The following is an 11,142-nucleotide window of genomic DNA, read 5'->3' on the forward strand; positions in this document are numbered from 1 at the left end:
CACGCAGTTTCGAGCCTTCCGGGGGCTGAGTCACTCAAGTCACGAGAATTACCGCAGTGACCTCGCGCAGCCTGGGCGCAGCTCCGGGTGGTCTCAGGGTCCGCGCCCCCGCCCGGCCACCCCGCCCGCTCCCTGGCGTCCAATCCGTCGCTGAGTTCCAAGCCACGCCCTGATCCGACTGGGCTCCTACAGCCGGGACCCCCGCCCCGCCTCCGTTTCTTGAGCCCTCAGCTACCGCGCGCAGCGGCCTCCGGTGCCCCTCGGACCTCTCCGGCCCCAGGTGACCCTCCGGGAGCACTCAAGTTTCTCGAAAATCCCGCCCCCACGCCCTCCACCCCCTCCACCCCCGGCAGCGCTGCCCGTTGCCCGGCCCCGGCTTGTGGCGGCCCTGGGCTCCCACAGCCCAGAGCACACAGCCCCATTGTCCCAGTTATCTGCACTTTGTTATATTTGTTTGATTATGCAGGACCGGATCGGGGACGTGGAGCTCCGGGAGGGCCGGGCCGGTGTGACTCAGCCTGGTGCCCGGGTTCAGCCCGTACTGCCTGTAGGTGCTCAAGCATGTTTGGGGATGAAAGGGGGCCTTGGTGTCTCTGGTGGGTAAATGGGGCCAAAGGATGCTACCCTCACCCATCTCTCCCATCACCCTCCCCTGGCAAAGAAAGACATTCAAGGGTATAAAGGACACAGTTTATTCTGAGGCCATCACACCCCAGGTACCACCTGGATGTTGAGTTTGGGCTGCCCACTCCCAAGTGCTGGTCACCTGAGGTCAGCTAAGAAGACAGGCAGAGGTAGGGGAGTGGCCACAACCAAAGTAGCAAAAGGCACCCCTGTCCTAGGGGTCAGAGACTAGAGTGGATGTCAAGAATCCCATGACCTATATTGACCCTGAGCATTGACCCTGACTAACCTCTCTGAACCTGAGTGGCCCTGATGCTTCGCAGTGACCGGTGTCCAGTTGAGGGATCCTGATATATTGCCTCCAAAAGGGTTTTAGTACCTGAGGCCATGTAGTCTTTCCTCACAGGAACTCTCCAGACACCCCAACACTGAACACCTTCTGAGTCCTTTCCCCCTTGGTCAGAATGCTGGGATGGTCAGAGATGGTCCTCGACTTCCTCAGGTTGGGGGTCTGGGCAGCAGGTGGCCTTGGGCACAGCCTCACCGTGTAGCTTGGAGAGTAGCCGGGCTGTCTCTTGGGTGATCTCAAAATGCTTGGGCAGCGGGGTGCGGCGCAGAGGGCTGCCCTCAGGGGAGGAGGCGGTAGGGCCAGGTCCCCTCCTCCGCAAGCTCCCTCGGGGCACTGATGTCACAAGGGTCTCCTCGCACAATTTGGAAGCCACCAGGGCCAAGCTGGACAGCTGGTGGGTGACTGGCCGAACGCCGCCCCGGGGATATTTCACTGGCTGGCGGCTGAAGTGACCACGGGATTGTGTTCCCAGGAGTGAGTCCTCTGGACCTTGGCTGGACACTGTGGGTTGGGGTGGTCAGTGCTGAGCATCCCTAAGTCCTCAGGGTATCTCCCGGGAGTCATCTCTCAGCTAAGCCACCCCAAGCAAGGATATCCCTATAACTCCTGGGCTCCCCCCTACTTACTCACCTTCCTCTCCTTCCTCTTTGGTGTCATCAGCCACTTCTCTGTCGTCACTCTGTGGAACTGGAATCTACAGGAACAAACCGAAGACCAAAACCCCAACAATAAAATTCCAGTTCTTTGAGACTCTTGGGAAACCTGAGGGTTTGTTCCACATGCAAAAGATCTTTGGCAGTTTGGGTATCTGGGGAGACGATGCCCTTAACAGTGTACTGCCTGTCCCCTCGTGCAGAGCAATGTTATTAATTTCGACTGTGGGCTCCATGAAGGCAGGAATGCCCTTGCTCAGCAGAGGGCCAGCCCAGGGAGTGACTCAGCCATGTCCACATTAGGACCAGGGGAACTACCTGTCTCCCTCCTTCTCTGTAACCTTGCACCTGCTTTTTAGTTGATCTGTGTATCCTTCAGTTCATCCTTTAGTTAAATGCTAATAGCTGCTGGAGTTCTTTCCACATGTCCCAAGCACTTTCTGAACCATTCCATTTCTCAGAGACCCAGAACTCACTGACTGCTCCTTCGCCAGTTCCGGGCTGCTTGTCAGGGGGAGGTCCATGTTCTAAGGAATGATATGTGTATCAGGACCTGAGGGACAGGGAAGGCCCCTGTAGGAGTCTCATCTGTAAATGGTTTTCACTAACAGTGTCTACCTCTCACAGCCGTGGTGAGGATGATAGGACGCTTATGCAGTGCCCATGCATAGTAGGTGCACGGTCTGCGTGGCATTAAGGGCATTAAAGGCATTAAGACCCCTCTTTGGCTTCACTTTCTAGCACCTTCTCCTCAGTAATTCATTACAGCTTGGGGCTGTGCCCTAAACACACCAGGAATGTTCTTACCTTGGGGCCTTTGCACCGGCTGCTCTCTTTGGAACACCGTTCCCCAGATTGTTCCCACATTGTTCCAGTCCTTGCTCGAATCCACCTTCTCCATGGGACCAGCCCACAGAATCCTACTTACTGCTACAAGCTGCCCTCCACCTCTCCTTGGTGCTCCCAGTGTCCCTTACCTTATGCTACCCTTTCTTTTCTCCATAGTACTTGTCACCTCGTAACGTCCTATAAACTGACCTTGTATCTATCCTATTTTTTTTTTTATTGTTGGTCTCTTCCCCACTAGAGTGCAGTCACCAAAAGGATGGGGTCTCTCAATAATTTACTCACTGATGTATGTGTAATGCCTGCTACAACAATGCTCGGTACACACTAGGTGTTCAATAAATGTTCCGTTGAAGGAGTAAATGATCACCCTTGTTAGTAACTGCAGAGCTATACCTTATTGTTCCTCCCTTATTACACCCCCCCCCCCCGTTCCATTCCTCTTTTTTCCTCCCAGAATGAGCACAAGGTAAATAAGGAAGGGAGAAAGGGGATGAAAGAGAAAATTTTAAAGGCAAAGGAAGGAAGGGAGACAGGAGAGTGAGACGCTTAAATGCAGAGAAGGCCTACCCGTCTGTGGGCCCAGTGGGTTCCTACCTCAGGAGGCGTAGCTTCAGGATGCTTCTCCAAGATACTGTGGGGATCAGGGTCTGGGTTGGGGTCCAAGGTTAGGACTGAGGGCAGGGGATCTGAGGCAGGGTATGAGGGTGGTGGCTGGGGGTTGATTGTGAGAGCCCCAGGAGCTGGACTGGGGTCTTGGGGTGGAGGCTCAGTGGCCACGGGGAGGTCGTCCATCCCAAAGATTTGCTCGTAGTTAACAATGAGGAACTCAATGAGCTGAGCCTGGTGCCCAGAGTCTAGTAGGCAGGTGACAGGGCCAGCACCAGCTGCCCCTGGACCGTCTGGTGGCCGCAGCAGCGTTGGCCCAAACACAATGCCCAGGTTGTTGGCAGACATCTTGTTTTCCTCAAACTGTGCAGCCACCCTGGGGACAGTATGAGGAAAAGGGTCAGGGCATGGCATGCGTGGTCATTGGTCATCAGGGAGGAGCTGTAGGCCAGGCTAGCGGCCACTTGCCCAAGTCCTGGGTAAGTGGTCCCGGTCATTGAGACCAGCAGCTACATGCCTGGCAATGGAGATCAGGGGTCAGCACCCAAAGTCTGGAGTCATCTATTAAGATTCAGAGCTCAGAAAACACATGCAAAGGTCAGAAGTCAGTGGCAGGGGTCAGTCCCAGAGATGAGTAGTCATATGTCCAGGGATGGGGTCACAGATCCGTGCCTTAGGTCAGAAATCACATTTCAAGGTCAGGGACAGTGCACACCTGAACAGATGGGCCACCAGGTGCCGCAGGGTGCTGTAGTTAGAGTCAGGCAGCTGCACCAAGAGGGTCTTCAGCGAGCAGATAACCTCAGGGCTGGGGCTGGGGGTCCCAGGGTCGTGCCCAGGGTCTGCATGCAGGGTCTTAGCCAGAGAGATGAAGGCGTCGTAGAGGTGGAAGGGGACCACGGGGTCAGTGAGCTGAGGGTGGAATGGTGGGAGGGACATGGGTGTGGGTGGGCTGCAGAGGGTCCTCAGCCTGAGCCCGCCCGGCCCTTACCCCTGAGCCACTGAGTACCCACCTCCTGGAGGAATCGCTTGAGGACACTCGAGATATCGTGAGGGGAGTTTCCTGACATGTCCACCAACCTTCGGCCATTCTCGAGAGCCTGGCATAGCCGCTCCACGCGGACCCGGGACCCGCTGATCCGATAAATGCCCTGCAGGGCGAGGCAGGAAATGGACATCTGGCTTACGATACAGCCATCAAGAGGACCAGGTCACTACTGGGGATGGTCAAGAGTCAAGGCGGCACCTGCACACCCAGGGCACGCTGTTCTATCTCGGCCGTGCACCTGGTGATCACAAAGGGCACCTCCTCCGGGAAGTCCCTGGGCAGCTGCAGGAAGTCGACCCCAAAGAGGGCAGTCCGGGCGGGGAGTCGCTTATGTCCACAGAGGATCAGTAGAGTCTCCAGGCACCGCTTGTGGCAGGTCAGAAAGCACTGAAGGGAAGGTTATAGGGTCAAGGAGGTCATCAGAGGTCAGCAGGGGAAGAGAAGGTCGTAGGGATCCTCAGGGGGCAGGGGGCTCATAGGACATCTTTAGATCAGGGCAGGTCCCAAGGGCAGAAAGGTCATAGGGATTTCAGGTCAGGTGCCTGGGGTCAGGGAGGTCACTGGGGTCATAACAGGTCACTGGCTCATGGGCCCAGGCCGCACCTCCTCACACTCAATCCCGCTGACCATGAAGGCTTCACACTCGCGGCACTTGGCTGGGCCCCGTAGCCGCCGCAGTCGGTGGGTCTGGGCTGCGCCAGATAGTGTCCACTTCCTGAAGGGGCTTCCTGAGCCGTTCTCCAGCCCATCTCCCAGGTCTGTGGGGATACAGGGTCAGGGGTGCCTGGTCCACCCCCTGCCATGCCCCACCTGCTTCCAGCCTCACCAGGGTCTCGCTCCTCAAAGTCATCTGAGGACTCGGTGCCTGTGGATGACACCTTCACCAACCGCCTTGTGCCAGGGCCTGGAGTCATAGGGTCACAGAGGTCGGGGGTCACAGGGGTCATTAGGAAGCGCCAGGGCTAAGGAGATATGCCTGGTTTTTAGGCTTTCCAGAACCACCCACAGATGCCCTTGGGGTAACGGTTAGAGATCAGGAGGGAGTTCAAGGCAGAGGTTAGGGGTTGCAGAAATGGGTCAGCGATCTGGGGGGCGGTTCAGAAATTAGCTCAAGAGAATGAATCAGAGGATATAGGAAATAGGTCAGGAGTGCAGGTAGGTCAGAGGTCAAGTGATAGGTTAGAGACTGAGGGTCAGAGCCTGGCCAGGGTCTGGAGGGCGGTTAGACGTAGGGAATGGGTTACGGTCAGGTCCTGGCCCCACCTGGGCTGGAAGTGGGAGAGTCCAGGGACCGAGACTCACTGCTACCACCCACGCTGTCCACGTCGCTGCTTGGAGTGGGGCCTGGAGTCCCTAGAAGGGAACAGGTCAATTAGGATGGACCCCTGCCCCAGCACCACTCCTGCCCACCCCTCACTGCACTCACCCTGGCAGCCTGTGCCTACATCATCCCAAGGGCCTGCCTCAGCCGCACTCTCATCCAGCCGTGGGGGTAGGGGGCCAGAGAGCTTCTTTCTTGTGTCCAGAGGGGAGCTGAAAGGAGAAGGGTGAGGGCTCTGATAACCAGGAAACTGCCCTGGGATGACATCACCTAGGCATTGCATTTAGGACCCAAATCCAAGCACTTGGGTCTGCAAGCCTTGACACCAGTGAGCACCCAGTACAGTGACCCTGAAGTTCGGACTCTCCCAGAACTGGGACCCCTCCCCCAAAATAAGAGCCTCGGTATTAATCCAAGAACTCAAAACCTCATTGAGTTTCCTGACCCTGAGTACTCAGCCTGGTGGCTCCAACAGCCTGAAACTGTGTCTCTGGATCTCATTCCTGACCCTGCTCCCAAGGGGCCCACCTGTGTGCAGTGGGCACGAACTCTTGGAAGGAGAAGGCAGGCGGCGGGGGTGGTGGGGCCTCGGGCCGCAGCACCCTCACGTACTCCTGGTAGCGCTGGCCAGGCTCAAAGGGCTCACAGCACTCAGCCAGGGCAGAGAAGGCACGGGGACCATGCTCTGCTTGCGCCCCTCGAAGCCCTAACAGTCCCAGGGTCACCTGTGGGGAGCAGACTACAGTGAGAGAGGAGCAGAGCCTGAACTTTAGAGACACCAGCATGGTCAGGGTTTGGGGGCAGCTTAGGGAGGAGGGGGTGATCAGAGGCTGGCCTGGATGGAGTGGGGTAAGGGCGGGGGTGGGGGGTGGGCAGGACTCGAGAGGCCGAGATGCCCTCAGGGACTGAGGGTGGAAACTGGCTGTCTAGGGAGGAGTTCTGGCGCCCTGGAGAAGGGTTAGGGGCAGGGGGCCCTCAGCTGGGGGGCGGCAGTGGGAAAAGGCCTCACCCGCCTCAGCACTTCATCCCCCTGCAGCACCAGCTTGCGCACATGCGACACGATCCGCTGCTTGGTGGCCTCCAGGTCCTGCTGCCGTGCGTTGGCCTCACGGACACAGGCCTGGTACAGCACCAAGGCCTCCTGCGCCTGGGGAAACCGAGGCCGGGGCACCGGTGGGATGGAGTGTGGGGTGGGGCGCGCCGAAGTGCTGGGGGGGGGGGGCACGGGGCCGGGTCCCCACCTTGGCCTGAGCCTCCTCTCGTGATCGCCGCCGCCGCTCCTGCTGTTTGCTGGGTCCTGGCGAGGCCTGGGGTGCCGGGTCCTCAGGGGACGCCTGGGAGCGAACCCACAGGTCCTCGCTGCGCTGCAGGTACTGTTGCTGGGCCCTCCGCAGTGCCTGCACCGCCTCATTCTGGGGTCGTGGGGGGCGGGGACAGGGACAGAAGGGGATAGATCAGCACCGCTTCCTCTCATCCACCAGCCGCACGCTGGTACCCACCCTGCCAGGCCTCACCATCCGCTTCTGCTCTTTTAGCCACTGCTCCTTAAACTCCTTCCGCCACTTCTCGATCTCAGTTCGTTTGGCTGCCAGGGGCTGGCAAGGGGGACAGATGGGGGTGCTGCCTCAGGGCCACCCAGTCTTTCTGCTTCCCGCTACCGCGTGCCTTTCATCCTCTGGACCCTTTTCTGGGGTCTGCATGCTCCCCACCCCCTCTCCCTGCCGTGTCCCCACCTCATCCTTGCTAAAGCCTGGCCCCAGAGACGCCAAAGCTCTCTGCCTGTGAACACTCGGCACTTTTCCCCCCCAGCCCTGCGAACGAGCAAAAGCACAGTTTTGCAATTGTACAGGAAGCCTGGTTTGAATCTCTGCTGGGTGACCTTGGGCAAGTTCCTCAGCATCCCTGGGCCTGAGCTTCCTCATCAGCAAAACAGCCTGGATGGGTAACCTTGCCTTCCTCCTGGGGAGGTGGGAATGGAATAAGGCGTGCGGCAGGGCCCCCTCACCTGGGAGAAATTTCTTTTCTGCTGGGCCACTGTTTCCATGGCCAGGGCTCCCAGGCTGAGGTCATGTTCCAGAAACAGGGTATAGATGTACTGCAGTGGCATATGGCTCTGGGGTGGGAGAGTAGGTGTTGGGGGACGCCGAGGATCTAGGGGATCGGGGCGGGGGGATCTGGTCACAGCTACCTGCTGGTGGATCGCCACCTTGCCAGCCTCGGCGATCTTCATGATGCTTTTGGTAAACTCTAGCTCTGTAGGGGGAGACAGTCGGGGTCTGAGTTGGGCAGGGTGTGGGCACTGCCTGGGGTCTGGGGCAGGGTAGAAGGGACCCTCACCAAGGCTGGCTCTCTTCTCGGTCCAGGCCAGCAGCTCCTTGGCATAGCGGCTCCAGGTCTTGGCATACTCCAGAGCTGCATCCACACCCCCCTTGGTCCGAATGAGCCGCAGGTCCAATTCTTCCCCTGGGGCAGGAGAGTGGACCTCTGACCTCTGACCCCCGAGGCTGCTGTGGAAGCTTTCCCTGAGCCCCAAGGCCAGACCAGTGACCACTATTCTATACCCTGTGGCTTTCCCCAAACACCCTTTTATGATCTTGTCCAGGTTGCAATTTTACGCTGACTCTCCACCCAGACTGAGGGATCCCTGAGGGCAGGGGCTCAGCTCTGTCGCGTACTGTTGTTTCCCTGGCACGTGGAACAGGCAGTCGGTGACGACTTGCTGAGGGAAGGAGTCCTTTCTGCCCCCACTCCCCTGGCCTCAAAGCCCCCTACCTGTAAGGGGTGCCGGGCCCTCCAGGGAGAGGCCACTCCAAAGGCTGGTTTCACTGGTCTGAGAGGTAGGGAGACAGCATTCAGGAGCGAGCAGGGCAGGGGCCTCAACCCCCTAGAGCCCCTCCTCCTGGAGGCCCCCTCCTCCCTGCCTCATTGGTCCCGCCCTTCACCTCAGTGGCTGTGGGGGTCTTGTCAGACTCTGGGTCTCCTGAAAGCACGGGGTCTCCAGGCAGCATCTCAAGGGTCCTGGGAGGTAAGGGTGTCAAGATGCCACCCTCCACCCAGTCTGTCCTGCCTAGGGGTGCTGGGGGCCCCCAGGGCAGTTTGAATGATGGTCCTGGACATTACCTCTGTGACACCTCTTGTGCGTGGGAGGTCTGAGTGGTTTTGGGGGAAATTAGGTGACTTTTTGTCATGGGACTTGAGAGAGTTTGAAAGGTCCCAGGTAAATCTGGGGTCCATAGGGTGGGATTCTAAGGATCTCAAACGTTTTAAGGGGTTACAAGAATACATGGGGAGGGGTCCTAGGACCATTTTGTGGATTTCCAGCAGATCTGGGGGGTTGGATTTGGGGATTTTTCAGGTGTTTTGGAGGGACCCATTTAAGACTTCTCAGGTTATTAGGTAAGTGGATCCAGATGTTGTAGGTTCCTAGTGAGGCACCTAAACGATTAGGGATTTGGGGGTGGCCCAGGCTCAGACTCACACGTTCCCCAGTGAGATCTCGAGGTTGTCCAGGCTCCGGAAGATGTCACTGTACCTCTTCCTGCTCTCTGGAGCTGGGGGTAGCCCTGGGGGAGGGGAGTGTCACACATGGGCCAATGGAGGCCTCCCTCCACTCACAGCACTTACACCTAGGGTAGGCCCTTAGCCAGTTGTTTTGAAGGGGTGGGGGGAGGAAGGGGAGGAGACAGAAAGAGAGTGTTCTGATCCTTGGGGAGGGGGGGGGATGGGGGTGGGTGTCAGAGTCAGGATGGAGGCAGTGTGGCCTGGGGTGAAGCCAGCTCAGGGCAGGCAGATGGATCAGGCACAACCCAACACAGGGGCAGCTGCTCAGAGGAACAGACACCCACACACACATGGGCCCAGAAGCAAAGCGGCAAAACAGATGCCCCAGATGCAGCAGCACTGTCCCTGGGGAGAGAGCCAGCTTGACAATGGAACCACATGGACCTCAGGCCAGACAGATGGAAATACACGTGGGAGAGGCCGGCACAGAGCCTGTGGCACAAACACATACAGGCAGACTGAAACCAGAGGAACATAAAGACCGTGTGACACTCAACGTGCACAGCAGAGACACAAAGGGAGCCGGAAATACAAGTCGGACCTTGCCACATTTCTGCCACAGTCCCCCTTCTAAGGGGCCCAGATCAGCAATGGCCCCTCCTCAGTAGGGATCCTGCTGCGTCGCCCTCCCCCTGCCCCCCATCACAAATATCAGAAGCAGAAGCGGCCACTTCCCCTTCCTGGACTCCCTCCCCCAGGCATCCGGGGTGAAGACTCCAAAGGGGGAGGAGGCCAGGGAATGGTGTTCTGGGCCCCTCTAGGCTTGGGGGTCCCCACAATAGTGGATTCCCGTGCCCTTCCCATTCCTGACTCCTTTCCCGGGTCTCTGGACGGAAAAGGACAGGCGAAGCGCCTCAGTTTAGGAGGTGGGGTACAGTTGGGGGAGGTCTCTCTCGGATCCCATACCCCGGACCGCCTACCCGGCTCTGCTGCGTCCATGACAAGACCAGAGGATCGCTCGGCGGGGACCGGGTCTGGGAAGGGATCTCGCGCTGGCGGGGCTCAGCCCCGATTTCCTGCCGCGGCCGCCGCCGCCGCCCGGGTTCTGCGTAGCCCCGCCCAGCGGAGGCTACGCCCGCGAGCGAACACGCCCCTGCTCATCAGAGGCTCCGCCCGCGACTACACCTCAGCCGGTCGGCCACGCCCCCGAGGCCCTGAAGTGTGTACCGCGTCCCCTGCGCCCCCTGCCCGAGATGCGGGAGATGTGTGGGGCCAGGGCTGGGCACCCCATGATTCCATCCCGGCCAGGGTTCTCCTCGCCTGATCTTTGCACGGCGCCAAAGCTCCAGCACACTCTCTGGTCCCGGGCTCCTGCCCCTGCATCTTCCACACCCCACGACTCAGTGACTTCCCTGCCCAGGGGCCTTGGACCCCTGAACCCATCCAGGCTCCACGGAGCCTTGGAGCCCCCTGGTGGAGAGGGCCTATTCCAGCGGGATCCGGTCTCCCAATGCTGGAGGGGCTGGAGACCTCTGGTCTGGGGCACCTGGAGTCACCTTGAAAGCTGCATCAGACTCTTGAAGTCGATTACAGTGCGCCAGAAGCACCCCTAGCACCTCCCTCAGGCATGGTGATCATAGACCCCCACCCTAAGCACCCCAAGAATCATTCCCAACGAACAAATCCCAAGACCAGTCACCATCGGGTGGCCTCAAATTGTCTCAGGGACTCCAAATGATCACAATAGCCCCCTTTCCTGGTGCGGTCTGGCACCCCCACACTTGCATACACCTTCATCTGTGCTCAGGGCCCGTGTGATGCTCACAGGCATTCACAACCGGTCCCCACTGTTTCCCTGCTTTGGATCCCAGGGCTTTCCTTGGGCTGTGCGTCCTTCGCTGAGGGCAGCAAAGGGGTGAAGATGGTAAAGGGCTGTGAGCCCCTCACTGACAAGCAGCAGGGAGGCAGAGGTTGTTATCCAAGAAGCTGGGACTGGGTCCCCTGGCTGTAGGTCCCCATGTGCAGCTTGTCAAAGTTATAAAAATGCACCCATACCCTGCACTCAGTGGATTTTCTAGTTGGAAACAAAGGCATCATGTTTATGACTTTTGCTTTCTCAAGTTTTTGGCTGTTGCGAAGGTAGGAAATTTCCCACTGACCATGACTCTGCTCTCGTGCTGCCTACTCCACA

The 11,142-nt window shown here is 58.6% G+C and overlaps 1 protein-coding gene and 1 long non-coding RNA gene across 4 annotated transcripts; one reads left to right on the top strand and one right to left on the bottom strand.

Moving 5' to 3' along the window:
* The first annotated feature begins 4 nt into the window (after positions 1-4).
* Positions 5-807, top strand: LOC122236634. The gene is made up of 2 exons (XR_006214748.1): positions 5-280; positions 467-807. It is a non-coding gene; the product is annotated as an uncharacterized LOC122236634 (long non-coding RNA).
* LOC102967052 (GEM interacting protein) lies at positions 679-10,063 on the bottom strand. Of its 3 annotated transcripts, XM_042978701.1 has the most exons (21): positions 9,932-10,063; positions 8,929-9,013; positions 8,393-8,468; positions 8,223-8,280; positions 7,788-7,913; positions 7,639-7,703; positions 7,456-7,563; positions 6,965-7,045; positions 6,692-6,862; positions 6,460-6,597; positions 5,979-6,175; positions 5,556-5,662; positions 5,393-5,482; positions 4,956-5,033; positions 4,733-4,887; positions 4,328-4,516; positions 4,095-4,232; positions 3,797-3,993; positions 3,070-3,457; positions 1,604-1,667; positions 679-1,474 (listed from the first exon to the last, which is right to left on the bottom strand). In XM_042978701.1, the coding sequence occupies exons 1-21, from the start codon at positions 9,948-9,950 to the stop codon at positions 1,101-1,103; spliced, it is 2,904 nt and encodes a 967-aa protein (XP_042834635.1). In that variant the 5' UTR covers positions 9,951-10,063; the 3' UTR covers positions 679-1,100. The 3 variants fall into 3 exon arrangements, with proteins under 3 accessions (XP_042834635.1, XP_042834636.1, XP_042834637.1); XM_042978702.1 differs by lacking the exon at positions 6,965-7,045; XM_042978703.1 differs by lacking the exon at positions 9,932-10,063 and having other exon boundaries at positions 8,931-9,011.
* Positions 10,064-11,142: the final 1,079 nt, after the last annotated feature.

Source organism: Panthera tigris, chromosome A2 (assembly GCF_018350195.1).
Source record: "Panthera tigris isolate Pti1 chromosome A2, P.tigris_Pti1_mat1.1, whole genome shotgun sequence".
NCBI classification, from domain to species: Eukaryota; Metazoa; Chordata; class Mammalia; order Carnivora; family Felidae; genus Panthera; species Panthera tigris.